Source organism: Alosa pseudoharengus, unplaced genomic scaffold (assembly GCF_046254945.1).
Source record: "Alosa pseudoharengus isolate Yale_2024_CS ecotype anadromous, Long Island Sound unplaced genomic scaffold, YU_APseudo_1.1 YU_APseudo_1.1_scf_2, whole genome shotgun sequence".
Taxonomy (NCBI): domain Eukaryota; kingdom Metazoa; phylum Chordata; class Actinopteri; order Clupeiformes; family Clupeidae; genus Alosa; species Alosa pseudoharengus.
In genome coordinates, this window is record NW_027468663.1 from 35,456,590 (window position 1) to 35,483,478 (window position 26,889).

At 42.0% G+C, this 26,889-nt stretch overlaps 4 protein-coding genes across 7 annotated transcripts in view; 3 read left to right on the plus strand and 1 right to left on the minus strand.

The window, feature by feature from the left end:
- Positions 1 to 1,313, plus strand: part of LOC143135256 (dynactin subunit 6-like) — a 2,121-nt gene extending 808 nt beyond the window's left edge. For both annotated transcript variants that reach the window (XM_076295975.1, XM_076295976.1), the window contains 4 exons: positions 1 to 72; positions 152 to 199; positions 409 to 551; positions 712 to 1,313. The exon at positions 1 to 72 is cut by the window's left edge and continues 17 nt beyond it. In XM_076295975.1, the coding sequence (XP_076152090.1) occupies positions 1 to 72; positions 152 to 199; positions 409 to 551; positions 712 to 801 (353 nt within the window). In that variant the 3' untranslated portion in view covers positions 802 to 1,313. The remainder of the gene's footprint in view (positions 73 to 151; positions 200 to 408; positions 552 to 711) is intronic.
- Positions 1,314 to 5,654: 4,341 nt separating this feature from the next.
- On the plus strand, positions 5,655 to 12,505 carry LOC143134409 (RNA-binding protein with multiple splicing-like). 2 transcript variants are annotated; one of them, XM_076294798.1, is made up of 9 exons: positions 5,655 to 6,040; positions 6,669 to 6,746; positions 7,047 to 7,085; positions 7,293 to 7,355; positions 7,813 to 7,963; positions 8,641 to 8,765; positions 8,943 to 9,008; positions 10,453 to 10,526; positions 10,776 to 12,505. In XM_076294798.1, exons 1-7 carry the CDS (start codon positions 5,972 to 5,974, stop codon positions 9,000 to 9,002), a joined length of 585 nt encoding a protein of 194 aa, XP_076150913.1. In that variant the 5' UTR covers positions 5,655 to 5,971; the 3' UTR covers positions 9,003 to 9,008; positions 10,453 to 10,526; positions 10,776 to 12,505. The 2 variants fall into 2 exon arrangements, with proteins under 2 accessions (XP_076150913.1, XP_076150912.1); XM_076294797.1 differs by lacking the exons at positions 8,943 to 9,008; positions 10,453 to 10,526; positions 10,776 to 12,505 and having other exon boundaries at positions 8,641 to 8,903.
- On the minus strand, positions 12,226 to 25,722 carry gtf2e2 (general transcription factor IIE, polypeptide 2, beta). 2 transcript variants are annotated; one of them, XM_076294796.1, is made up of 8 exons: positions 25,532 to 25,722; positions 21,322 to 21,479; positions 15,497 to 15,588; positions 14,349 to 14,456; positions 13,638 to 13,820; positions 13,239 to 13,332; positions 12,872 to 12,987; positions 12,226 to 12,687 (listed from the first exon to the last, which is right to left on the minus strand). In XM_076294796.1, the coding sequence occupies exons 2-8, from the start codon at positions 21,476 to 21,478 to the stop codon at positions 12,571 to 12,573; spliced, it is 867 nt and encodes a 288-aa protein (XP_076150911.1). In that variant the 5' UTR covers position 21,479; positions 25,532 to 25,722; the 3' UTR covers positions 12,226 to 12,570. The 2 variants fall into 2 exon arrangements, with proteins under 2 accessions (XP_076150911.1, XP_076150910.1); XM_076294795.1 differs by having other exon boundaries at positions 21,322 to 21,485.
- Positions 19,336 to 19,653, plus strand: smim18 (small integral membrane protein 18). Its single transcript, XM_076295686.1, has one exon. The coding sequence runs from the start codon at positions 19,336 to 19,338 to the stop codon at positions 19,630 to 19,632; it is 297 nt and encodes a 98-aa protein (XP_076151801.1). The 3' UTR covers positions 19,633 to 19,653.
- Positions 25,723 to 26,889: the final 1,167 nt, after the last annotated feature.

Here is a 26,889-nt window from a genome sequence, read left to right on the forward strand (position 1 = left end):
TGCCAGAGTCCGAGGATGTGGAACCCAAAACCATGTCAATTGGCATCAACAATGTCTTTGAAGTTGGATGTGGTATCCTTTTGCAAACCATCTCATACCCTTACATTACATGTCCTAAGATCAGTTATGTTTCTTACCACTGACTCAACAGTTTCTCAGGCTTTGAAGATTGGGGATAATAATGTCATTGAATCAAAAGGTTTGGATAGAACTTTATAACCCATTTGACATTTATATGATAAAAAACCTGTTACAATGATGACAGTGCATTGAAAGTCACTCAAGTGTGTGTGTGTGTGTGTGTGTGTGTGTGTGTGTGTGTGTGTGTGTGTGTGTGTGTGTGTGTGTGTGTGTGTGTGTGTGTGTGTGTGTGTGTGTGTGTGTGTGTGTGTGTGTGTGTGTGTGTAGCTGATGTTGGTAGGAATGTGATTCTGACAAGTGGCTGCATCATTGGAGCATGCTGCCAGGTGAACACATGTGAGGTCATCCCAGAGAATACGGTCATCTACGGCTCTGACTGCATGCGCCGCATCCAGACAGAGAAACCACAGGTACCTATACCCCTCTCAAAACACTGACCACAAGGATTACTTTAAGAAATAAATCTGTACTTGTGATAACGTATGTGCAATAAAGAACATTAGAACATCATTACAAATATATTTTTTTATTTAATGGTATTCTCTCTTTATCACTCACGTTGACTGGCAGCCACAGACTCTCCAACTTGATTTCCTCATGAAGATTCTTCCAAATTATCACCATCTAAAAAAGACAGTCAAATCTTCTGGCAAGAATTAACCAAGGAAACATGATTGATGAAGTGCACAAATATTGTATCCCTTTCAGGAAAAGAAATGGATGAACTGGGCCTTCACCTAGAGTGACACTCCAGAATGTTTATGGGCCCTAATTTGAATGATTGGCAAAGCCTTCAGGCAAACTAAACTAATTTAATAGGCAAAATCAAATGTAATAGGCAAGATAACATCAGCTACAGTTCATGCACGAGAACTTTGCTTGGTGACAGAGTTTGCCCCATCTTTAAAATTAGGGCCCGATGTGCTCAAGAGTTCATGGAATAGGGCTATGCTCGCATCACTCATCACTCTAGCTATGTTTTGAGCTCTGGGCTGATTTTTTTTCTTGAAGTATACTGATCCACCACTAAAGCAGTAACATCAGTAATTGTAAAGGTAGTTCATTAAACAATTTTCAGTAGGCAACTATTGTTTCCAGCCTCATAGACATTCCACATTCCTATTTGAATTGTTTTGTACAGTTTTCTTGTCATTAAATTAAGGTCTGTGTGACACCTGTTTATCTATGTGTTCTTTGTTATTTCAGTCAAAATATCCAGATTATGTACAGTTTATGTGGTGTCTGTACTAAAGCTCCATAATGTAGCCCCCGGTTGCTGTAATGTTCGCCCTGGTCACAGTGTGGCGCTCTTGGGGCCCCTTCACGTCATAACTGCTCCTGTTTTGTGAAGAGCAGCTGCAGTGTGTTGTCTAAATATTTGGTTAGCAGCATGCATGTCATCATCAAATATATATATATATATATATATATATATATATATTATATATATATAAATATATATATATATATATTGATGTAGCCATACACCCATGGAGTGTCATGTCTTTCCATTATAAGTTGGTTAAGGATCTGCTAAGCCATCTTCAATGTATTTCAGTACAAGAAACCAAGAAACGGGTAGTGATGTCAGTAAAAGGTTTCCACATGTATAATGGCTTGCCTGAGATAATATAAGGTTGTTCCTTTGAAAATATCAGTCACCAATCTCCAAATGCAAAGAGCACAGCTCTTCTGTCTCTTCACCCAGCAGTCAGTGTGAGGTCACCAGCTTTGGCCCACATGCTGTGAGCGTCACAGAGAAAAAAAGGTCCCAAGGGTGCTGATGATGTCGTTCTGACAGCTGGCCTTTGCATCCTTGGGTAGCATGAAGGGTGACCTATGGATCTCACACAACTGGGATCACCATTTTCACTGGCTGTTTGATCTCAGCTCAGCATGACGGCCAGGACAAGGAACAAGAGAAAGGTGGTGACAGAGAGGATCAAGAAAACATAAGAGCCTCTTACAATTGAGAGCAAAAAAAATGCAACTGTGATTAAGAATATATATTGCAGATATATTTTTGTAATTCATTTTACATAGTAGCTCAGGTTGGTAGCCTGTGCTTCAGAGTTAATGCACTCAGTGACCTGGTTTTATCAGCATATGTTTCTGCTGTAAAACTTAGGATAAATGTATGTATTTCAGATAGTATTGAACCTGCTGTTGGTATTGGCTCTCAGGAAATATGAAAACAAAGTAAATGATCTGACGCTCAGAGAGAGAGAGAGAGCAATGGTGAGTTGAACTACTATAAATATTATTCTACATCACAGCAATAACTCAGTGCTGAAATGCCTTGCCTTATATGGACTGAGGTCTCACTGCGCTGGCCTGGGCTGGAATTGTACTTTAATGCTCAGCATATGGATTCTGTGATGCATAGACTAGTAGTTTGGTGGCCATATGAACAGAATGCCCACTCACTTGGTATATCTACTATCTCTTGGTTTTGGTAGCTGTCATGGTGGACACTACACGCAGATTCCATTTATTGCTTCTTCTCTGTTTGTTTGGGTATGAACACACCCACACACATTTGGGAAAGAAAAACACCAAGGATAGCACTCAGTCATTTCACAAACACATATCCTAAAAGGCAGAATTTACTGCTCCAGAAAGTAGCACAGGGCAGAAAAATAAGAGCTATTCACCCCTCCTTAAAGCTCATCTAACTCCCAGAAGAAAAACACTCTGCCTGCTATCATGGGTTTGTTTTAGTTTGCCTTTCAGCTGGGAGGCAGTCAGGCTGAGGACTGATAGGCCATCATGGTTCACGGTTCACATTTTGTCACAGTGCAGTGAGGAGGAAAGCTTAGTTAAAGACTTTCACTTCCTATCTGAAATGATTAACCATTATGGAAACATATGTCAACTCTTTGGAATTCTGCAATAGAACACTATAGGTCTGCTCCTCCCCCACCTCGTCTCTTTCTCTCTCTCTCTCTCTCTCTCTCTGTCTGCTTGTTTATTATATCTCAGTCTGCTGGGGCATGGGAATACAGGACAGCCAACACGTCCAGCCTAACCGTGCCCTGTCTCGCTCTGTGCTGTCATCGTAACGGCAGAGAGACGTTGCAGGTGCTCCAGTCGGGGGAAACAGCAGCATCAGAGAGGGGCTATTTTCTGCATGATGGCCCGTCCTCCATGGCCTGTCAAGCCCAGGACCCAGTGGTCCAAATGACTCCATCCGTGGTTCAGAGGTTGAGCACATACTCTTCCTGTGCCTCTCTGCAGGGTCTCCGCTGCCGAGTGAATCTGTGTGTGAAAATGGGAGGCACTGACCATGCGGTCACACTGTTATCCCTAGCCCACTACACTGGACACAATAACACCACATCTGTGGGAGACAGGAGTACATAAGTGTGTGTGTGTGTGTGTCTGTGTCTGTGTCTGTGTACTGTACGCTTAGGTGTGTAGGCAGAACACCAATGAGACATCAACCTACATACTCCAACATCAGAGCCGGACAGTAACGGAGTACATTTACTTGAGTACAATTTTGAGGGATCTGTACTTTACTCGAGTATCATTTTTGGGGAGTACTCATGACTTTACTCAAGTACATTTGAGAGGCAAATATTGTACTCTTTACTCCACTACATTTCTATCCATAACCGTGAGTATCCGTTACTTCTTCTAAAAAAAGGGAAAAAAGAAAAATCTCAGAAACCCTCAATTTGTTGTTTCCCTCTCAAACGTGATTGGATTGTGCAGGCGCCACTGATTGGGACAGCCTATCAGCAATCACCTTTAGCTTTCCGCCAAAGTCAACTCCATGGTCAGATTTAGATAAGAGACGAAACAATGGATGAAGACACGCAGCAGGTCCATCCCGGGAATGTGCCAACCCGTGGCCCCACCTCGCCAGACTATTTCAATTTTCTAAACAAGTTAATGATGGTTTTCGCTTCAAGTGTTTCAATTACAAAATAGTATTTTGTATTTGATATACATATTTTAAATACATGTATGAGAAATACTGCCCATCCCTGGCAACATGGTAAAAAGATGAAAATTACTTGATTTTACTTTCAATTCCTTTTACATTCTCCAAGGTATTAACATTAACATTTTTCTGTACATAAATGTAAGCACTGTGGTAGTAGTAATGCAATATTTAGAAAATGTAGGCTACTCTTGTACTCTTGATACTCAAGTACTTTTAACTATACTTGAGTAAAATTTAGCAAAGGGTATCTGTATTTTTACTCAAGTAATGAAGTGGTGTACTCTGTCCGCCTCTGTCCAACATAAAGATGATTGTATGTCCCTTGTATTATTCCTTCCTTCATAACAATTTCCCCAACACAGCACTGATCCTGGACCAGCTCTGGCCCTCATCAATGCCAGCTCCCTCTCAGTCTCTCAGCTATGCAGAACCGTAGGGGGGTGGGGTGGGGGTATCTGTGTTAGCAGGTGTTCACAAATAAAACACAAAAGCATTCCTCACTTTAGCTATTGGCTAGATGTGTGCAAACACATAGGGTGTTCACACACATGTGTGCAGACAAACTGTACACTCCTCGTTAGCATGCAGTTCTGCCAGGAGCAGCTGTGACATCTCCTCTCTTCACACTTCTCTCTAGAGACAAATGGGGAGAGAACGAGGGGGGCAGTCAACTCTACACTCAAGAGAATTGGTCTGTCTTGCTCATACACTGCTTGGCCAAAACTTGTACTTATTCGCACACAATATTTCTTTGGACCGCTTTGGTTTTGATTAATTTACCGCACACATTTGCCATGACATTGTTTTGACTATTTGTAGTTTCACAGCATCTATTTCCTTTATATTTTTTGATTGTATTGTTATATTAATGATGGGAGAATTTAACCACTTTTTAAAAAATGACTATTCATCCAACCTTTCACAATTTTAGCCTAATGAATCCTGTCATCCTGGACCTGGAGTATGTCCTGGCCACCTGAGAATGGAGGGGAGGAGGCGTGGGGGTAATAACCTGATCATTCAGTACATTGCTGACTTCCTTTTAATTCATTGTCACATAATGTTGCTGTGCCTAGATTTGAACAGTTTAAGTGACAACTTGCTTTTTTAATCTGTATGCCATGTTGAAGATGAGGATATAATACTGACACAGCGTTGCCAAATATGTTCATCTCCAGAGTGCCAGTTTGTCCCAGTGCTAAACAGCTGAACACAAGACTGCATTTCATTGTTGATCTTTCTGAGCCCTCTGTCTGCTTACAAACCCAAACACTATACATAGCTGTGATTGTTAACATGGCAGACTTTGGCCATTATAATAGTTCCTTAGCCTACTGGCAAGGGGCTCGGTGAGGTCGGAATGCTGTTTTGGCATCATTATGACTCGAGATCAAGTGGCAATTTTGAGATAATTCACTGCTGTTCAAATGATTAACACACCCTCCTCTTCCAGTGCAGTTGTAGCCATTTACATAAACGCAATACCATGGCCACCGGTTTGGTCCCCACCCCTCGTCCTGCTTCCCAGCCCCCAATGAAAAGCAGTGGATCCGACGAGCATACAGTTGCGCTGCTGTGGTGAGGATGATATCATCGGCGGCACCTCTCGCTGTGCTAACTGGGAGATAACAAAGGGGAAATGTTTCTCACTACCACGGAGAATTATCACTGATGTGTTTGGAAGCAGTGTCATTGGCCTGATAGTTTCGTTGTCAACACTTTCTACCTCCTCCCGTGCAAGTTTTCATTGGGTTTCTCCTGCAGCTGATGACGACTTTGAGTTGAACGCGGCGTTTGTACCTGGGCTGGGCAGGGCAGGGCTGCACTGTCCTCTACTGCTTCGTGTCGGTCGCCGCACCTACGACTGTCCATCTCCTTATGAAAATGAATAACTTCGCTCTGGAGAAGGAGACCGATGGAAATGAATTTACAGCCAGCGATGAAGAAGTAGGTTATTGTCTGTCCCTTATGTTTTTTTTTTTACTTTCTTATTTGTTTACACAAAACTAATGAAGTAGGCCAGGCTAAATCTCAATCTATATCTGAAATAGGCCGACTATATTAAATGCTGTTTTTCCAAAGTGATTTATAAGGTAGGCCTAATTGTTTTAATTTTAAGTCAGAAAATGCAAGTCGTCCTGTTTATTCTTTGTGAAGATGTCATAGTGAGAGTATTTTCCATCTGTGGCAAATCAGCTGTCTGTTAAGCCATTCCATTGTGTGTGTGAACACCTGGGCCCCATAACTTCAGGAGCTACTGGCTTCATTGATCTAAAAATGACACCATGGTATCTCTTTGAACTTGGCTAGAACAAAAGATCTGTTGAATTCGGTAGCACTGAAGCAAATACTATAACTCTTGGAGTTGAATGTGTCAGTGGAGTTGATGGATGGCCCGCCCTCTCTGGGAGTGAGATATTCAAGTTGATATTTGGATCAGTGTTTGTGTCCGTCCTTTTCACTGTGATTTGAAGTGGAAATGCTTTGGCTCAAGTGGGGCGCAAACACCGGAGCATATGTTTTCAATGTATTGTGTATTGTGTTCAATAAGTCTTATGGTAGCCTTTTTGTTAAGGTCAGGACATTGTTTGTCAGTGGGCTGCCCCTGGACATAAAACCCAGAGAGCTTTACCTCCTCTTCAGGCCTTTTAAGGTAAGTTGTTCAAGCTGGGAGAATGATTAGTGCTCAAAAACAACAGTTACATATGCTGTGCACCAACATGTGCACTCAAGACCTTCTATCAAGTATAAATAAATGTCTGTTATTTCATGAAAATGTTACAATATTTAAGCAGTGTTGTCATACTCAGTGGATGTGGGGTTTTGTGTCACTGAATCATAATGTATAAACCATTATGGACATAATTGGACATATGGACATATGTTGGACATATGTTGTCACTGTGTTCCACACACTAAATAATATGTCTTCGGTGTCATTCCCGTTTCTCAGGGTTACGAAGGGTCATTGATCAAGCTCACCTCTAAGCAGGTAAGTAGAGGGACACATCACCAAGGCACAAAGAGAGATCCTGTTAATCAGTCTCGGTTCAAGAGTCTTACTGGACATTTGTGTTTGTCACAGTCCATAACACAAAGCCCAAATTTGACTTTCTGAACTCCATTATTTACATAATCCATGATTCACAGCCATGTATTAATACATGCCCCTGCCTCTCCCTGTCTCTCTCCCTGGCAGCCCGTGGGCTTTGTTAGTTTCGACAGCAGATCAGAAGCGGAGGCAGCGAAGAACGCACTGAACGTGAGTGGAGCTGAGCCGAGCCCAGCCCTGCGAGCACACCTGCTCCCCCGCTCCTGCGCACGCAGCCCAGCGCTGCGCCGCCGCCGCTACGCACTTTGATCACTCACCGTGTCACAGATTTGTAGTGGAAATAAACCTCTGCTCGCAGAGCTGTGCTGCTTAAAAGGGCGTCAGATCAGGGGAGCGGAAAAAAAAACACTCCTGGCAAAAACATGGTTCTCTGCAGAGGCTCAGTCTAATGTTCAGCACAGCGTGTTGACAGGGTTGCTGGGAAGATAATGTGTATTAGGTATTTATATGCAAGGTAGCTGTGGAGTCAGTCAGTCTATGTGGAGTTTACATCATATTTATTGTAGTTCAGGAGGTGATTTAGGTATTCAGGAGCAGAGATTCTTACATTTGTAGTCCAACGGTGAAGTGCTAAAGTGACACCTGGACCTTTGTGTGTCATATGCAGGGGGTTCGGTTTGATCCGGAAATTCCCCAGACCCTAAGGCTGGAATTCGCCAAGGCCAACACAAAGATGGCCAAGAACAAACTAGTGGGAACACCCAACCCATCCATGCCCCAGCAGAGCCCCAGCCTCCAGTTCATCAACAGAGATGCATGTGAGTAGACCCACACATGGTCTTAACTGACCAAGGATATCGTCATCACAATGACATCCTCTCATGTACTAGAATCTATCTTGTCTTTAATAAAAACAATTAGATTGTGGAATAAATAACGTTTAACAACCATAAACATGGCTATTACTAACATTACTCTCAGCCCAACTTTGGGAGGTACAGAGAGAATACTGATGCATCTCCTACTAAAGCTGCATGCTGCGGCAGTAAAGTTGACCTCTCGAGTGGACAGTGGGGGTAAACAGAACGTCATCCAACAAGATAAACTAAACATAAGGCGGTGCCATCCCCTCCTCCGCTTTGATGTTTTGACCATGGTTTGTAAACAGCTTTAGATAACAGAGGAGAAGCCGGAGCCGGCAGCATGTAAAATGTGTTTGCCATGCCCTTTCCCCAGCTCTCACACAGACCTACTTGTACTGGCTATTTTAAATGTTTGCATGTGTGTTAGTGCTGTTCTCAGCATTCCCGATGATATCTCTGTTCTTTCGGACTCTTTCCGTTGGTGAGTGGCTAAGTCTGAGCACTTAGAGGGTTCTGTGCAGAGGAAGTTGAAGCGATATTTGATATGTGATCCGATACACATGTTCAGTATGTGAATATTGAATAGTATCCAGTGCCTCGTCTCCACCGCTGGTGCTCTTTCTCTCTCCTAGATGATGTGTCTGTTCCCATCCTCTACCCAGCTGCACCCGAGGTCTGGTCCCCCTACACACTCTACCCCTCTGAGGTTAGCCCAAATCTGCCAACGTTCAGCTACCCGTCTGCTGTGCACACACAGGTAACACGTCCAAACACACACACACACACAAACAATTTTTATCGTCATCTTAACACACACACACACAAATTCTGTCTGGTAAGTCCAGTATACAGCACATACACACACACACACACAGAACCATAAGATATGGGGGAAGCCAAGGACCTTGTTTCTTTGTGTGTGTGTGTTCTGCAGGTTCGCTGGATCCCTCCTGCCGACTCCTCACAGGGATGGAAGGTCAGGCAGTTCTGCTGAGAGAGGGTGAGTTCTCATCCTGTATCACGGTTTGAAACAAAGAGAGCACAGATATCGCTGATGTCCCGAAACCCTGTGGTGGAATGGAAACAAAAAAATGTCAATGTCAAAAAGGATATGCCTCTAGAATAGATGTCATTTCTGAAGGCAAAAAAATGTTCCCACATAATCCCATGCATTCAATGTTTCTTCCATATGAATATACCTTACACATTTAGGTTCAGCTTCGTGTTCATAAAATTAAGCCTAGTCCTACACTAAGCGCTTTGTTCACTGGACATCTCTATTGAAGTTCCCTTTTAGTGCAGGACTATGGGAATTCCATGTATGGGAATGGAATAGCATAGAATGGTTAGAAAGGTCATGATAATCTATTCATGAGACAGTTTGTCCAAATGTCAGTGGCTTTAATAACTGGAGAGTGTTTCTACCTGCTGGAGGAAACTATATGCTCTCATGAGCTGGAGCTCTGAATAGTGCTGAGCACATTATCTGTGCTTGTGATGGTGTGGCTTTCACGTGTGTGCCTGGGGGAGTTGGGAGGAGGAGGACCAGGGGATGGCATGTTAATTGGTGTGACCAAAGGCTTCAGCAGCTTCCTTCACAAATGCGAGGGTGGAGAAAGAGCAAGGGAATACTGGAGGGGCTGGAGAAAGTGAGAGAGAGAGAGAGAAAAAGAGGGAGAGAGAGAGAAATTAAGGACAAATGAGCAGGGCCTCCTTATCTGCCCTGTGTGAGCCTCCCAGAGGGACCTTCAGGAACAATTTGCTCCGTAAATGGCGGGTCACCGTGCTTCATCATGTGCCCATTACAGCAGCGCGCGCGCGGCCCCATCCTCCGACTCACACAGCCCACGGTTAACATGCAAATCACCCTCTAATCACCACTTCCTACCCACTCACTAATGAGCAATCAAGCTCATCTGCTTCATTTGGCCCTTCATGCCTGCATGCCTGGTCTCCATGCCGTAGAGCAGGTTACTCTCGGCTCAAGCAGCCTGCTCAGTGCTGGAAAGTTGGTTGAAGTAGAGCTGAATGCAGTATGCATAATTGACTGGTGTGGCTCATTTGCTTAAGAGTTTTTTTTTTTATCAGGGTTATATGTGTACAGAGGTGTGCATCCCACCAATCTCTTAACACACCCTCACCCTCCCCATCAGAGGGGTGCACTACAAAGAGAGGTTACTGGCTTACCCCGGTAACTTTGGGAGTAACCGCTGATTTCCAAAAGAATGCTTTACTGCATATTTAGCTTCTGGAGTGACTTATTGTTTTGACCCAGTAGCCTCGCTTGGTAGTATACCCCTCAGGCTCCCTGGACGCACTCAGTTTTTACAGGTGAGGGTGAAAGATCAGATGTTAATAAGACCCATTACTGTTTTAAGTACACTACTGAGAACTCTAATATTGCCCTAGTATGGTGTGCTGACTTTCACTTTTTTGCTCTGCAGTTACGACGGAGTCCTTTAAAGCTTTCATAATTAAAAAGGAAGATTTCCTGATTTAAAGGATCTTTTGGCTTTGGGTGAGTTTCAAACAGACTTCCCTTGATGTTAGACTGTACTAAGGGATCATATTGATTTCTATGTTGTGTACGAGATAAGTCACTGTTGAACTTCTTTAAAGGATTTCAGTAACTGCAACTGCTGAATATTTTGGTTACTGTCACCCAACGTTGTGTCACTCCTGGAAGCTATTTATTGTTGATGGGCTGATACAAGGCCCCAAGTTTAGTTGCCATGGTAACGGATCACATGACTTTTCCCAACAACAGGGTCTCCATGGACATGCAAAAGGCAGTGTGCCTCAACCAAACATCAAACGGCCGTCCAAAGGAACACTTGTCCAATTTTATACTGTACAGTCTTTTTACTATTTATGCATAACATAATAAAATGTCTGTTATCTTCGTTCATATGATTAAACAAGATACAAGTATACTTTACAAAAGTGTGAACATTTCTCAATATTTTGAGGACAAAACAGACAAAACCATTATAATATTTTTGTAATGAATGTATGTTGTATAGCACTATTACTCCTTTGTAGATTTGTTTGTGTTTATTTACTGGTTGACTATGTATTAGCATCAATGTTGAGTAAGAATATGAGCTGTAAAGAGAAAGTGTGGTGTGAAAGATTAAAGCAAATACGTGGCATCTTGAAACGGGCCATGAACAGGCTTTGAGAAAATGATGTTTCCAGTGGGGTTGGCTTATTTTGTAGTCTTTAATCTCTCTAGTCAAGGGGGAGTCACATAGAGGATCTTAAAATAGAATCAGCAGTGTATTTTGGGAAAGTGACGCAACTCCCTTGAGAATATGAAGTCCTGTCTTTAAACGGAAATCCAGTTCAGCCTCAAAGGTCAACATCAAACTGTTGATGACAATTTTTAGTCTTTCACCGTCAAGGCCTTGTATGTCTTATTTAGATCATGCATTTGTATTTGGTCAAGCTATCTAAGGATTTAAGGACATAATGGAGTAATTGTGACAAAAATATTACAAATTGTATTTATTCAGATTCAACTCACTAAGATGATCATTCACTATGATAATGTCAAATGACGTGTTTCCTAGATCCAAACAAAGCAACAATAACTTGCGGCATTAAACATTAAAACAGAACCCTGTACTTGTACAGTGACCATAAGTAGAAAATGTAATTTTCATATTCAGGTTTCTCTTTCCAGCCTGAGCTCCATTCAAATGACACCTGTGTGACCGTCTCAATGGGAGAAGCCATATAGCGCCTCTCCCCACAGTACAGAGAGAAGCACTTCTAGTGAAGGTTAGATGTCGCTGGATGTTTTTTCTTGAAGAAAAATGAGCTATCCAAGAATGTGGAAGGATAAATCAATTGCAAATAAAGCACAGCAAAGTCTAGGAAATATTTGCATTTCGGGCTTCCATAAATCAAGCAAAACTGTGGAAAGGACTTGCTGCAGACGGTGTTTATATCAAACTCACTCAACCCTCTCCTTCTCCCTATCTCCTGTTGACAACATAAGCCCAACCCTGGGCCTGCATCCCAGGCAGGCTGTTGAGATTGATCTGCTTTTTGGTGACATTTCCTTGGGGCTAGGAAGGCCCAAGGCAGTCCAGCAACCACAAAAAAGCAGGTTAACCCCATCTGGTCTACAAAGGCAGCCTGAATCTAGGTACTTTAACAAATCAGATTGAAATAAATGTCAGTATTGCATTAGAAAGAAGAATTCAGACAACGACAATTGATGTTTGTCTTTAATCATCTGTCTAGAAAGACGTCCAATCAAATGCTATCAACGGAATCATTTGTACTGTCTTAAGAACAAACTTAAAAGAATAAAGAAAATATTTACAACAGTTCACATTTGCATTTGTCACTTAGCTCAACTCTGCGAAAAACGGCAGTGCCTTATGATGTCCACTTTTCTTGTTTTTTTTTTGTTTGTTTTTTTGTTTTTTTTATTTGTTTTTGTTATTTCTTTCTGTGTGTGTAGTTTTGTATGTGGTAAAGAAATAATCCTCTTGAAACTCAGTCCCATGTAATCAAAAGTTCCCCTATATGGAGCGAGTGTGCGTGTGTGGTCACTTCTTGGTGGGCTCTCCATCCGTGTAGTCCTTCAACACTCCAGCCAGATGGTTGTTGTGAGTCTTGAAGCGTCTTCCCTTCTGGCTTGCCTTCTTTCTCTTCTGAATTGGTGCCTGTGGAAGCCAATCACAGAGGATTAAACATAGCATGACCAATCAGAGAAGAGATTGAACAGCAATCTGAGCCATAAAGTGAAAGTTAAAAATGTGATACAACTGTTGATTAGTGTGTGTGTGTGTGTGTGTGTGTGTGTGTGTATGTGTGTGTGTGTGTGTGTGTGTGTGTGTGTGAGCCTACCATTTTCTTTGGTCCAGTCTCCTGCATAGATGTGATGCCCTGCCTCTTCAGATAGTCCTCGATTTTTTCATCATCCATGGAATCCACAGGAATACTGCGCCACAACTTCTGAAACTCTGTAGAAATGTGGAGATCAACACATAGCTGCATCATCAGCAGTAAATCACTATAGGACTTTATGTCCTAAACTGTTTGCCAATGTTCCATTATCTGGGTTAGCACCACAAGCTATTACTTGGAATCAGTATCCCCACAGGCATCACTACATGAGCATGGGCATCTGCACAGGCATGTATACATGTGCTTACACACACACACACACACACACACCCACACACAGCCTCAGCAGCAGGATGAGACCACGTACCTTCATCTACTGTAAACTGGCAGTGTTTATCATTGAAGAAAAGAATCTTCTTCTTGTCTGGTCTTGTAACAAATATGATCTGATCACCTAAAGCCTAGAAAGGACAATGGAATAGGTTTGTTAAAAAGCATGGGTTAAACTAGTGACTGTAGAACCTCAATGGGCATAATCATATCATAGCACTATAAGCAGTCATGTGGACCTAATTGAATACAGAAGCACCTTGTAGAGGTTTTTCTTTGAAGTGTCTGAGTTATATCGCAAAGACAACTGCACCATCCTTAGTGTTAGGAAATCTACACTGTTTTTTCCATTTGTGTTGTATTAGGGCTAGGCTTAGGTAACCCTAACCTTAGGCTGGGCTAATGTGCATATGAGTGTGTATATATATATATATACTTTGATGGCCTTGGCTGAATTGGGCAGGCCCTCCTCCACATCGTCCAGCAGTATGCCTCCATGACCCAGCCGGTCGTGTTTGTCCAGCAGCCGCAGTAGAGCCTTCTTATCCTTCAGATTGTACTTGGGCTTGAAGCCATACTTCCCATCATTCACATCTATCTTTGGGTTATTGGCAAGAGCCTAGAGAGACAGAGAGCGAGAGTGAGGGGGAGGAGTACTCACCAGTGATGATATGAATTTGAGGGCAAGGGGAAGAACAAAGTGATCTTCCATTTACTGCTGAGTAATATAATCCAGGAAAAATCTAGTGATGTGCAAACCAAGTTCCCTTCAGAAGCCGAGAGTGAGAGAGTCTTAGTGTAATTTTCTCCATTACTGCTTTGGCAACATTGTAAAACTTAGTCATGCCAATAAAGCTCAATTCAATTGAATTGAAATGGAATTGAATTGAGTGAAAAGGAAGAAGAGTGAAGCATGAAGGACGTAAAGGAGTGAGTGAAACATCAACAGAGGAGGATGAGAAAGCATCTGCAGCATTCACAGATAGCTCCACAGCTCCCACTAGTGACACTCTTAGAAAGCTTCTACAAGAGGGCTCTCTCTGCCACCCCTACTGGCTGAGATCTGATGGAGGCAGCACACCCACACCCACACCCACACCCACACACACACACACACACACACAAACACACACAAACTAACACACACCTCGCTCATCAGCCATTGTTTCTGCTTCATGCCAATGTCCAGCAGTTTGGTCTCATCCAGAATCTCCTCCAGGGACAGGTGGTGTGTGTCTCCCTTCTGGTGCCTCGTCTGTGGGAGAGGGAGAGAGAGCACAGCCGGACACACACAAAGTCAATTCACTACAAATAAAATGACATTCAAAAGCATTGCTATGGCTTCAGTTCAAATCAAAAAGCTACACCCGCTCTTTTCTTTAGGTCTAAAAGGAACATGCAACCTTATGGAAAACAAAACAAAGGCTGATGGGGTAGGCATTCCTGTCACTTCAGGCTAGCAAGACGCTCTCAGAGGGACAAGAGATTTGCTGACAGTGGAGAGCAGGCTGGCCTCTGTCCATCTGAGAGTCGGAGAGCTCCAGTCCTGCCACACACCCATCCCCGACTCTCCCCCATGCACAGGGCCTTCATGCTGCCACTGCATCTGACCACAGGCGTTCTGTTCAGGTTAACTGCCATGGCGCAGGACCACTGGGCAGATCGGTTCCAGGGCGGCCCCCTGCACTGAGCGCTAATGCTCTCCGTCGCTCCGGTGTTATTCCCGGAGGTTCCGAAGTGTGCTGCACTGGCACTGGGAGACGGCAGCTGTGATCAGTTTGAGCGTGTTGATGAAAGCCTGCTGAAATGGAGGACGTTATGCAAATATGGATGAGTCACACTTATGGTGTGACACACTCACTCACAGATAGGGCTGTCTTAGTTGGCACTGGCTGGTAAACAAGATGTTTACTTCAGAGAGAGAAGAGAAAAATAAAACAACACTGACATGCAACAGATTTCCTAATCATTCCCCCATGCAGGCCAGTATCAGACATCTCTTAATGCACAAACCAGTTATGCAGGTTATCAGTGGACAAAAGATGAGAGATGCAAATAAGGTGAGCATCAAGCGCTAAATCCGTCATAACGTGCAGAGCTAGATGTGCTCTTTGCTTCTGTTTCAAGCGAACAGAGCTGTCAAACGGCTGCAAAAGAGAATAATCAGACATATATCATTTGAGCAGCATGCATGTGTATGACTGTGTGGAGTGGGATATTGTGCTCTGAAAACAAGTCGTTCAACACAGAAAAGCTGCGGGAGCACATGGTCTACTGTAACACTGGGAGCAGTACCTTCATGTAGTTGACTATTTTGGCCAGAACTCCAAACTTGTAGCCAGAGCTACCAGTGAGAGCTTTCAAGTTAAAGGAGCCATTGTTGGAATCTGTGCCAGAGAGAGAGAGATGGAGAGACAGGAGGGGGAGAGAGGGAGGGAAAAAATAATAATAAAAAAAACATGTTAACTGTTCTTTAATTATTCTGTTAGTAACATTTCTATAAACTCTTAATTCTTTTACTGGTTACAATTATTTTTACAGTTATTAACTGTAAACTGAGTCAGCAATTGCTTCAGTAAGGACTGATGTAAAACAATAACATATCTGCATTCAAGCATTTTTATCATACATAGATATGAATTGTGCATAGACCCAGGTATAAAAATTAGCTTGTAGGAATCATGTTTATTAGAAGAGCATCACATGTTCTGGGGACATTAAACTGAACTGGATCTCATTCTCAAGCACTGAGGTCCTGGTGTGGGTGGTAGATCTGTCATTTCTTTCATTTCCATCTCTGTGCTGGGAAACTAACATCAGCCTGAATCTCAGACGTCATAGGAACTACACAAGGGATGGTAAACAATACCGAATAACTTCTTGCGATACATTGTCAATATGCTATATGCAATATAGATTATTTTTACTAAAATATTAAATTGTACAATTCATATTCTAAACAGATTCATCTGCTAATTTGACGTACCAGAGTCACTGCTTCATGTATCCTCAAGGTGGCCCTTATCAAATGATTGAGGATAATCCTATGCACAGTCAAATTATTTTCATATTTTTAAGAGACACAGCTAAAATCTATGCATGATGTATAGTGTTTCCCATACATTGACTTATTTGTGGCGGCCCACCACAATATCAACATTGACCACTACACAATGATTTTCCAGGTTGTACTAAATTGTGCTTAAATCTGGTTAGCATCATAACCACGCTATGCTAATTTGTTAAAAACTGTTGTATTCAAGTTAATTCTGCAAACCAACCACCGCAAATGGAATTCAATTCTGTGGGAAACACTGATGTACAATGCTTCAATTCAAATATGCAGTGAATAATAATAAATAAACAAATCCAGCCTTTTTCTTCCTCTTCATTTACACACGGATATCATGATGCATCATAGATTAATCTTTTACAATGTATTGAGTATTGCAGAATTGCAGTATCGTGATATCACTGTTATCGTGGGCAATGGTATTTGTGAGTAACTCTGTGATTCCTAGCCCTTTTATCCACTGTATTCTTCATCCCTTCCGTGGCTCAAACATATCACATCTTCTTGGCAACTGCTGAGTGGCTACAGCTTTCGCTTTGCCCCTCGGCTTGAGATAACGGAGAAGGGAAAGCTGGAAGCTGGCCAATCAGAACACACCATTGGCTGGGACTCATGAATGATTTATCACGTGGGCGGGACCTGCTGCCTAGAGTTGCTGAGGCTGAGGGGTGGGACTTTGTCCTTGTGTGCGAGCGAGGCCAACCAATGGTGTGGCACCATTGTCTCCAAACAGGCAGTGAGCCGTGCAGGATTGAAGCGCACCAGGGAAGGAGGGAGAGGCAGCGAGCGAGAGGAGAGACAAGAGCCGCTCTGATCAGCATCACCCACCTCACTCCAAGCACACAGGTAAGCCCTGCATGCTCAAATCGTTTCGCTCCATGCACATCTCTACAGAAAACGCCACCCTGAGCAGCAGAACACCACACCACACACGCTGAGCACGCAACACAAGCGGCAGGATGTGTGGATTTACAATGAGCGGAATATTCTGCTGCGCACTACTACACCACTCCAGCTCATGCATGGGCATTTCCACTCTGCTGTAAAGCAGCTCAGGCAGCACAACAGCTTGTCCAGGCGGCGCCGCTCTTAAAGAGAGGCCAGCGCTGACTGGACCGAAAGAAGCAGGGTCTGTGGACTGTGCCCTGCCTGTAGACGGAGAGGTGAGCAGCTGAGGGGAGAGGAGCCCGGCTGCTGCAGACACACAGTCAGACACATTAATTAATACATGAGTGGGTTTGGAAGGAGACTGGGGCTCCTGTCTGACACTGATCAGTCTGGATGGAGAGACTGGAGACACACTGACGAAGGGGGAGGATGGCTGAGGAGGGAGAGAGAGGAGAGGAGTGGGCAGGAGAGGAGGAAGGGGCAGGAAAAGAAGAGATGCTGGCCGGTAAGGCTCAGTTGGGCACACCTTGCGGGGGATGTAGGGGGTCCTTAGAGGGTTAATGATGGGAGACGCTGAAGGGTGAGGGGAAGTAATCGACGAGGAGGGAACCCATCTGTTCCTGCATTATAGAATTACAAAGAGGGGCTAGGCTGGACTAATGTGCATGTGTATGTGCATGTGTGTGTGTATGTGCGTGTGTGTGTGTGTGTGTGTGTGTGTGGAGGCTAAATGGCCTCCAGCTTAAGAGGCCACTGAGTGCATCCCTGACACACACAAAGATACACATTCATGCATTGGTACACACACACTCATCATGGACACTAACACAGATGTGTCCTGCTCAGACCTCCCCAATGCTTAGACAAAAGCAACCACTTCAGTCGGAGACAGCCCACTCCTGTCTCTTCCTTCTGATCCACTGCCATCCACTGATGGCTACAAGCTCTACAGCACTAGAGCAACATCAATGATCCATCAACTCTGCTTCTAAGAGGTTTCTGTGGACTCTGCTTTTTATTGTTCTGGGAGGGTCCAAATATAATTTGGGATGACACTATGCAGCCTTTATTGTGCATCATAGCATACAAGGTTTAGACAAAGGCTGTTACACAGCTATGCACTGAGAAACCTTTATTATGAGTTTCCAGTTACTAGGTTACTAGGCCTATGTGAATGATCTCAGTGCAACAGAAACGCTGAGGAAAAACTGGGCACCAAGCAAAAAAGGTCTCGTCATTTATGATTTTTGAGAACCTGGATAACCAGATGTCATTGATAAAGATGTCAAAGTTTACAATGATGTAGTATGTTCATGGTCTGAGTGTAGCAAACAAACATATGTGCATATGTGATCAACAGATATCGCCAAAATGATGGTCAGCTGTATAAAAACTGATAAGCAAGTGACAAGAATCATCTGCAGGCAGCATTTTCATGACTTTTCATGCCACAAACAACATAAACTAAAGCTAAAACTGTTTGGTCCCAACATTCATATTATTTAATCAATGTTGCAAAATAACAAGTCAGTGTTCCCATTATTGCCTGAATATGTTACAGCTCTGTACAGCTCACCCACCGCCTTGTTTGTCATCTCGATGCATGAAATGTGGCCATTTAAAGAAAAGTGAAAATAGCTGGCCGTCTTTTGGCCATGATACATGACGATCCAGATCACATTACACAGCTGACCTGGTTAAAGCCGATCTTCCAGGTAACCCAACACTAAACAGCCCGTCCACTCCTGTAGCATGGTTGCCTTTCTAATCTGTGCAACCTGACTAAGGCTACGGACTCCTTCATGGGGAGCAGAATTGAACAGGAGTGCTGGTGCAGGGAGAGGCAGCCAGAGAGTTTGGCCTTTGGATGATGAGCTTTGACAGCAGTGAACTGCTTTGTTTCTGATGCGGTCTTCACGCTTTGCTTTGTGTGCTCCCATCTCTGGGCGTATTTGTTTCTTTGTTTTTTTTCTTTTTTGAAAGATGTGGAGTCAGGCCCTCTACTCTTCTAGGTGAAATTCGAACCTGTGTCAGGTGTGATTCAAATTGAAAAAAAAAATGCTTGATGCACTGTGGACTGTTGCAGGCGTTGTTTTTTTATTTTTGTTACTATGTAAACGCAGGGGATTTTCAGGAATGAAATCATCTCTCTTCTTGTGCCTACCAGATAATCATGAACAACTCTGAGGCAGAGTTGCCGTGGCGACCAGACACGCAGCTGAAGAACGTGGTACTGCAGGTTCAGGAGCTGTACCCGTTCCACGATGGCTGGAACGTGGCCTGCTTCGTCATTCTGATGCTCTTCATCCTCACCGTCCTCTCCCTTGCTGCGTTGGCATTCCTCTACGAGCTGCTGGACTGCGGATGCTTTGCCAAAGGCAAGACAGTGCGCGACCTACGCCAAGAGCCTGGCACCTTCTGCCGGGTGATGGAGAGAATGGGGGGTAGCAGCCACGCAGAGGTGGTGTAGTGGAAAAGTGGCTTTCTACTAAGAGAACTATGCTGGAAGCACGCAACCCCACAACACACACACACAGGTCACACCCCAAACACACAGGTCACACTCCAAACACACAGGTCACACCCCAAAAAACACATACACAGGCCACACCTTTTGTGTTCTAAGCACATCTGACAATCTCTGACAACGGGCAGACAACAGACACAAGCAGAGAGTCACCTCGGGTGTCAACCTTTTTTTTAAGTCCATATTTCTGTATCATTTTAAAAAGTAAGATATCCTTTCTGCAATTAAAGATGCTCTAAAATTCCATTTATTCTGATGGGGGTGTGTCTACTCTAGGGTTGCAAAGGGAAGGAGATTGTTTTAACTAATATTATGCCCATTTATTTCTGTTAATTCCTGTATATTCCTGTTAATTCCCATGGAAAGTTTCCAACTTTGAAAATTCCCAGAATTTTGCAACCCTAAGTGTGCCACACTTAACTCATTTAAAAAATAAATAAATAAAAAACTGACATTCTCTGTAAAACTCACTTGCTCAAGTCATCATAGCTGAATGGTGGACCAAATAAGAATCTTTGAATGGTGCGGGGAACATTGCATTGGGCTATAATGGTTGGTTTTGTGCATATTTAAATCTCCACAATTTGCATTTGGGTCAGATTTGGGTCAGAGGTAAGGGAAGAGATCTTAATTATAACTCCATATGGTGCACTTTTGTGAATTGTATTGTGTCACCTGCCTTAAGAACCTCCATTAAAAAAATTATACAAATCAGAAGCAACTAATGTATGTTACTGTATATATCTGCATTTGGTGCTGATTCAATATGATGCATTGGTAGTATTATACATTTCTTCAAAAAGCAAAGCTTTCATACTGTAAATGATCTCTGCAGCAAGTTTTCAAATGGAATAAAATGCATGTACATTATGCAACATTGTGACCACTTACTTAATATCTGCCAAATACTAAACATAACCATAATATGCTGTTGATCTTCTCCATGCTCATAAAACTACTTCAAACTGGACATAGTGGGTAGCGATGCTCTAGAAATTCAGAATGGTTATGTGTGAATAAATTGGTTAACCATTTTTAGGTTGGGGGCACAGGTCAACCTGACATCCAGACAAATCCCTGGCCCAGGGTTTCCAGGGAATCGTTTCCTTGATCATTACACTAACTCTAACAGCTTGGCTCATCTCATCACTTCCCCCAGTAAACAGTGAATTTTCATTTACATACTAAATAAAATGGGAATTGTTGGAAGCAATGACCATCTTCTGCTCCAGACCTGATGCTTGTGTGCTGATTGGAATGTTTTGTTTTTAACACTGGGCAGGGTTTGGCATGGGCACTATCACAGGTCTGTGGCTACACTTTCCCACACACAACACAACTGAGTTCAATGCACTCTATATTGTGGCAAATTTCTCCCATAAGAATCTTCTAAAATCCCTGCAACTTGTACCCTAAGTCTTTACACATTTAGAATTCTCTACATGGTTTGCCTAACATCTAACATCTCCCTGATATTAACAAGTTTGTTAATACAAGCGAAAACATTTTTGTTTCATCTGTTAGTGGTGATGATGTTTAGGCTGTTTACATTGAACTAAAATTAAGAGGCAATCATTTCAGACAGGATTTCGCAGATTACAACAGCCAAGACACAGGTTCCACTCATCTAACCTGCACTGTGTTTGGATCCTGAAGCCTCCTTGTCTGGTTTGGACTTCTTCTTCTTGGAAGAGCTAGATTCAGAGGGGGCTGGCCTCTTCTCAACTGCAGGAGTGTTAAGGGCCCTCTTCTTGAACAACTCCCTCTCCCGAAGCAAAGCTGGATCCATCCTGAAACTGAAGTTGTTGTTCTTTAACGTTAATTAGATATGACAGTTTAGAATTCCACTGGAGGTCAGAGTTAAACACCACCAAAACAGTCCCCAGTGTTCGCGTTACTGTCATTCTTACTAGAAAGTTGTTATTGAGACAAACGGTCACAGTGGAAAAACATGTAACAACTATAGTCCAGTTGGGTAGTGCACATATTAAGTCATACCATTACCGAGGTGATAAAGCACCAAATTTTACATGAAGCTTGTTTAGGACCTCCTGAATGATTTCAGCCTAGGGGCCCAGCTGAAATATTGTAAATATTTAAGTAAAACTTTCAGGCTAATGGCCTTTTAAGACCACTGAATGAGCTTCCTTTTGTTAATTTGTGCTCAGGCCACTAGATCTTCCAAATTATAAGTGTAAAATAGAGTTCCAAGACACCTTATACCTCAAAAAAGCTCAAAAAGCCCTGTATAATATAGGCGGAATTATTAAAAAGCAGCAAAAATGTTATGAGATTTTGGTTTCCTCTTTTATTTTTCAATTTAACTACAGTAGGTCTTTCATATAGCTATCTACTGAGTTCACTGTTTGGTCATTAGTTTTATGTTAGGCTGCATCACATTAAATCCTATTTGTGTGTGACAGTACAGATGTACTTTAAGTTATTTCGGTTTCCTATTGACTATTGTAGACATGTTGCAGGTCAGAATGTCTTGATTCATTTGTTCTTTTATACATAACATTCGTTTCTGAGACTTCAATATGGAGCTGAACTGGGCTCTATGTATTATTTGCCAGAAAGACACCTCTGAACCCCTGAGATTCCTTGCAGACACCTGGGACAAGTGGTGATGCATCTTTAACGCAGCGGTTCCATGTTAGTGGAATGAGTTGCCCAGTGCTCTCATTCTGACCAATTAAATTCTCGAAGTGCAACGGCTAATAGACCAATCAGAATGTATTTTGTGACATATCATGCAGATCTGGTAACCCATGCAGATCAGGTACCCACACTGTCCATTCCTGTGATAGTTTTGGGTCTTTCAAGAGGGGTCTAAAGGCATATCTGTTCAGCACTTACAGTAGTTCATTAAGCGCTTCTTCTATGGTTTATATCGTATTGTTTATTTTCATTAGGCTGTTGATTGATGTTGTTTTTATTGATATTCTCTTTAATGTAGTCTGACCATGCTGTTGTTACTGTTATTACATTATTGATTGATGGACATTATTGTTAATTATTGCTATTTTCCTTCATTTTCATTGTTTATTTCATTAGGCTATTGATTGATTTGACATCTCATAACCCATAACTATAGATTAGGGTTTCTCAACTGGAGCGTTCGGACAGTGTTGGGGGGACGAGGTGCATAGAGGGGGGCGCTCAGGTATTAATGGGGGGCGTTAATCAAAGTTATTCATCACAATGTTTAAGCTTATGACAGCAACAGACCTGCCAACCTGTATGCATTTTGCGTATCGGACATGCATTTTCACATCAAAAACACACTAGTACATCGTTATTGTGGAAAATTGATTAGCCTACATGCAGGAGTAAGAAAGAGAGAGAAAGTGACGGGACCTAGTGAGAGAAAATGCCAGGTAAATCATAGTGATGGGCCTCTCTTTGTGCTATTTTTGCAGACCTACCTGTCAGTTGTTTGTTAGGGCAGGCTTTATAGTCTCTCCCTCTCTTTCATTATGCAAAATAGGGCCTACTCACTGTAAAATGCAGCTATCCTTACTTAAAATGTTTAGTAAGTATAACTCAGTTTTTGTCTTTTGTTGATTATGTCTTTTGAGATTACTTGCCTAAAATTACAGTAATTTAATGTTGAGGTGGAAAAGTAAACATGATCATTTAAAGTAAACTATACTTGAATTGCTCAAGTTTTGCTACACTGTGAAGTTAGTTAGTTAACCTTACTTAACTGTTAGTTAACCTTAGTTTTAAAAAACATGCAAACCGATTGCCTTGAAATTACAGACAAATCTGGAATAGAATTTGCTAATTGTGCAGACAAATGCTTATAGTGCATTTACTGAAAATTCCTATTTCACCTAACTAGGTCATTACAAGTATACATTACAAGTATACTGTGTACACAACACATGTATTGAAGTTGTGCTAACTAATGTTAAGTTACATTTCCCACAATGCATTTCCAGAATGCCACAGCCCCAGCTCACATATTTGTGAAGATATCACATATTAATCCTTGCTGAATTCAATCTTAAATTACAATAAAGTGACACTAACGGTTATATATACTGTTGTTGTGTAATTTATGTTGATGCATCACACCAGGTGGTTAAGCACTGCTCTCCCATGCAAATCCACGACTGATGTGCCCTCGAGCAAGGCACCTAACCCCTCACTGCTCCCCGGGCGCCGCTGGAGCAGGCAGCTCACTGCTCCGGGTTAATGTGTGCTTCACCTCACTGTTCACTGTGTGCTGTGTGTGTTTCACTAATTCACGGATTGGGATAAATGCAGAGACCAAATTTCCCTCAAGGGATCAAAAGAGTATATATATTTATATTTATACTAATGCTGTGGGTAGAACAATATAAACATGTTACATATAGTGCTTTACTATGCTCTGAAAGTACTGCACTAAGCACCACCAATATTTAGCACTCACCTGGGTAATGGCATTGCAGCCATTATGTGCCAGAATTCTCACCAGCCTGAGGTGGAATGTAAGGTAGTTGGGAATTTGGCCAGAGGTTCAGGGAACCCCCTAATCTTTCATTTTCACAGTGAGTCAGGAGTTTGTTTCACCGTTGCAATCAAAGGCCCTTTCTTGCAGTTAAATGTATCCCTGACATCACAAAGGCAATAGGGGTTGATATTATCCTGAGCGTGTCATTTAATGGACAACCACTAACACCACCATTTCCAGCATCAACGTATGTTTCCAAGCAGGTCTCCCATCAAAGTACTAAAAAAGACCACATTTGCTTAGCTTCTATAATATAACAGAGACAGGATACCTGTATGGTTTCCAGCTACAGATCTGTGTCTGTCTCTCAGCACTAGTTCTACTCACAGGATTAGTGTGTTTTGGATAGTCACTTGATGGGGTGATGTATCAACATAAATTACATAACAACAGTATATATGGCCTTTAGTGTCACTGTCACTTATTGTTATATATTGTAATTTAAGATTGAATTTCAGTAAAGATTAATATGTGATCCCTTTAAAAAAATATGTAGGCCGGGCCGATTTTTTACAGTGCATAATTATCAATTACAGGGCCAATAAAGATCATATTGCTAATACTTTGAGATGTATTGAAGCTTTAGTTATGTAAAAGTTCATAAACATAAATAAACATATAAAATGTTAACTTTGAGATCATTTGAACACTTTATTTTGTGCAGGAACTTGAATATCGCTGTTTTTGTAAGCATATTTCATTGATAATGATATACTTCTAATATGACATGTCACAAAGTGTTTTTCCGAGGGCTCCTAGGCAAAAATTACGCTACAGACCCTAAGGAAACACCATGCAAAAGTTGGTGCTTTTATCACCTCGGTAACGGTATTTTCATTATGCCACCGGACTAGCGTTAATGATGATGTGCTACCTGCCTCCTACAATCTCTCTACATACTGTGCTGGACAATGCATATATTATGATATATAGTTAACAAGGACTGCTTTGATGCAATTAGTAGTATCTGTATACATTAAAAAGCAAATTATGGACGAACATGGCCAGCCTCATGACATGACGTTACAGCTAATAAGCTATATGCTAGCATTCTACATCCTCTAACATTAGGGTAACTCTGGACTTTCACTCTGGTTTAACGAGCCAAATCCAATTCAATCATGGTATTATTTAATAACATCAATTGAACATATTCGCTGATCTGTCCGTTGTGTATATCAGTAGCTGAGATGGTTTGCTTAGCTATTTTGTAAACCTACGTTGGTGTCAAACGAAGTTGGCAACACAGATTCAACAGAAACATACTGAAGATTAGCGTACACGCTAAGGTTAGCTGGCAAGTTAACTTCAATATTTCAGAAAACATCAAAAACCAACCTTGTATATCCGACCGCGTGTCCCCTCGTTGAGAGAAACAGTCAGGCTACGTTTGAAATATCAATGTGACGCTCATCTGATATCTGATAAATAAACCGTATATACTGTGTGTCAAGTCACTCTTTTGTGTCTAGCTTGCGTTGGGTTGAGGTTGAACTGGCCTGGCTGCTGCCTGGCTAGCTTGCTTCTACCTGTTGTTGGTGGTTGGTTGTGGTGGAAGCAGCGTGAAGCTAGCAGTAGCAACAGTAACGAAAATTCGTAAATCCTTCAAAATAAAAGTTAGAACTTATTCATTAGTTTTTTGAAGAGGAAAATTATTCCTTTAAAACTTTATTGTGTTACCAAAGTTTGACAATAATTAAATAATGAATACACCATAACATGGTGTAGCCTATTATCTCTACCATATTGCCTAGTGTTAAATAAAAATAGTGTTATGTATGCGAGCGAGTAATTATAGGCTACAATTCGGACGTACTAGGCAGCAATCATGAATCCTTATGTACTTTCGTGTGTACCTTTATTTTGACGCTTTGATTTGTCGCGTTCTGTCGCTAGCTCCACTGAACTTCCGGTGGTTCAACTAGGTTTCTTCTGGTTTCTTCTTTATTTTCCATAGTTATTTTCCCCTGAAATCTGAAATAAGTGCTCGCGCCACCTGCTAACTTGGCGATCTTTTCCAACTTCCAGGAAAGTCTTGGGTAACTTCAGTAGATCTGTGCATCTCAAAAATATTAGAGGCTGGCAATGTTAGTCCATAATTATTTGCTTTTGAATCTATTCAGATACAGTTAGTTGCAACACAGTCCTTGTTAGCCAAATGTCGTAGTATGCTATACAATATCATGGAAAAATGAACTGCCCTGCCCAGACTGAGGCTAAGGAAACCTTTGCGGTGTTTTGACTTTGGCCTAATTAACTGATTAGAGCTCTTCTCAGGTTAACATTTCTGTAGCCTAGGGCTACATTATTCCAATAGCCTATTTGAGATAGGCCTACTGGATTTTTGACTTCCATGAGCAAACCAAATCCATCAAGATTAAGATAATACAACCTGTACATTTAATGGTAGGTGGCCTTCACATAGTTAATGAGATAAGCCTCTGAGTGTCTGTCATCAGCAGTTTTAGTAGTCTATGACAGACATTGCACATAAAATTGGTTAGACAATTGTTCACAAGAGATTACATTAAATCACTGAATTTAATGTTATCCAACATCAGGTGTTTTCTAGAATAAACAAGCAGTTTTATGCCCCTACAAATTGAATAGCGACGCCCCCACCTGGTAGCACATCAGCACTGTCTGAGCTGAGCTACGTTAATTCATTATAATAACCATAGCTTATTTGTAAAAGA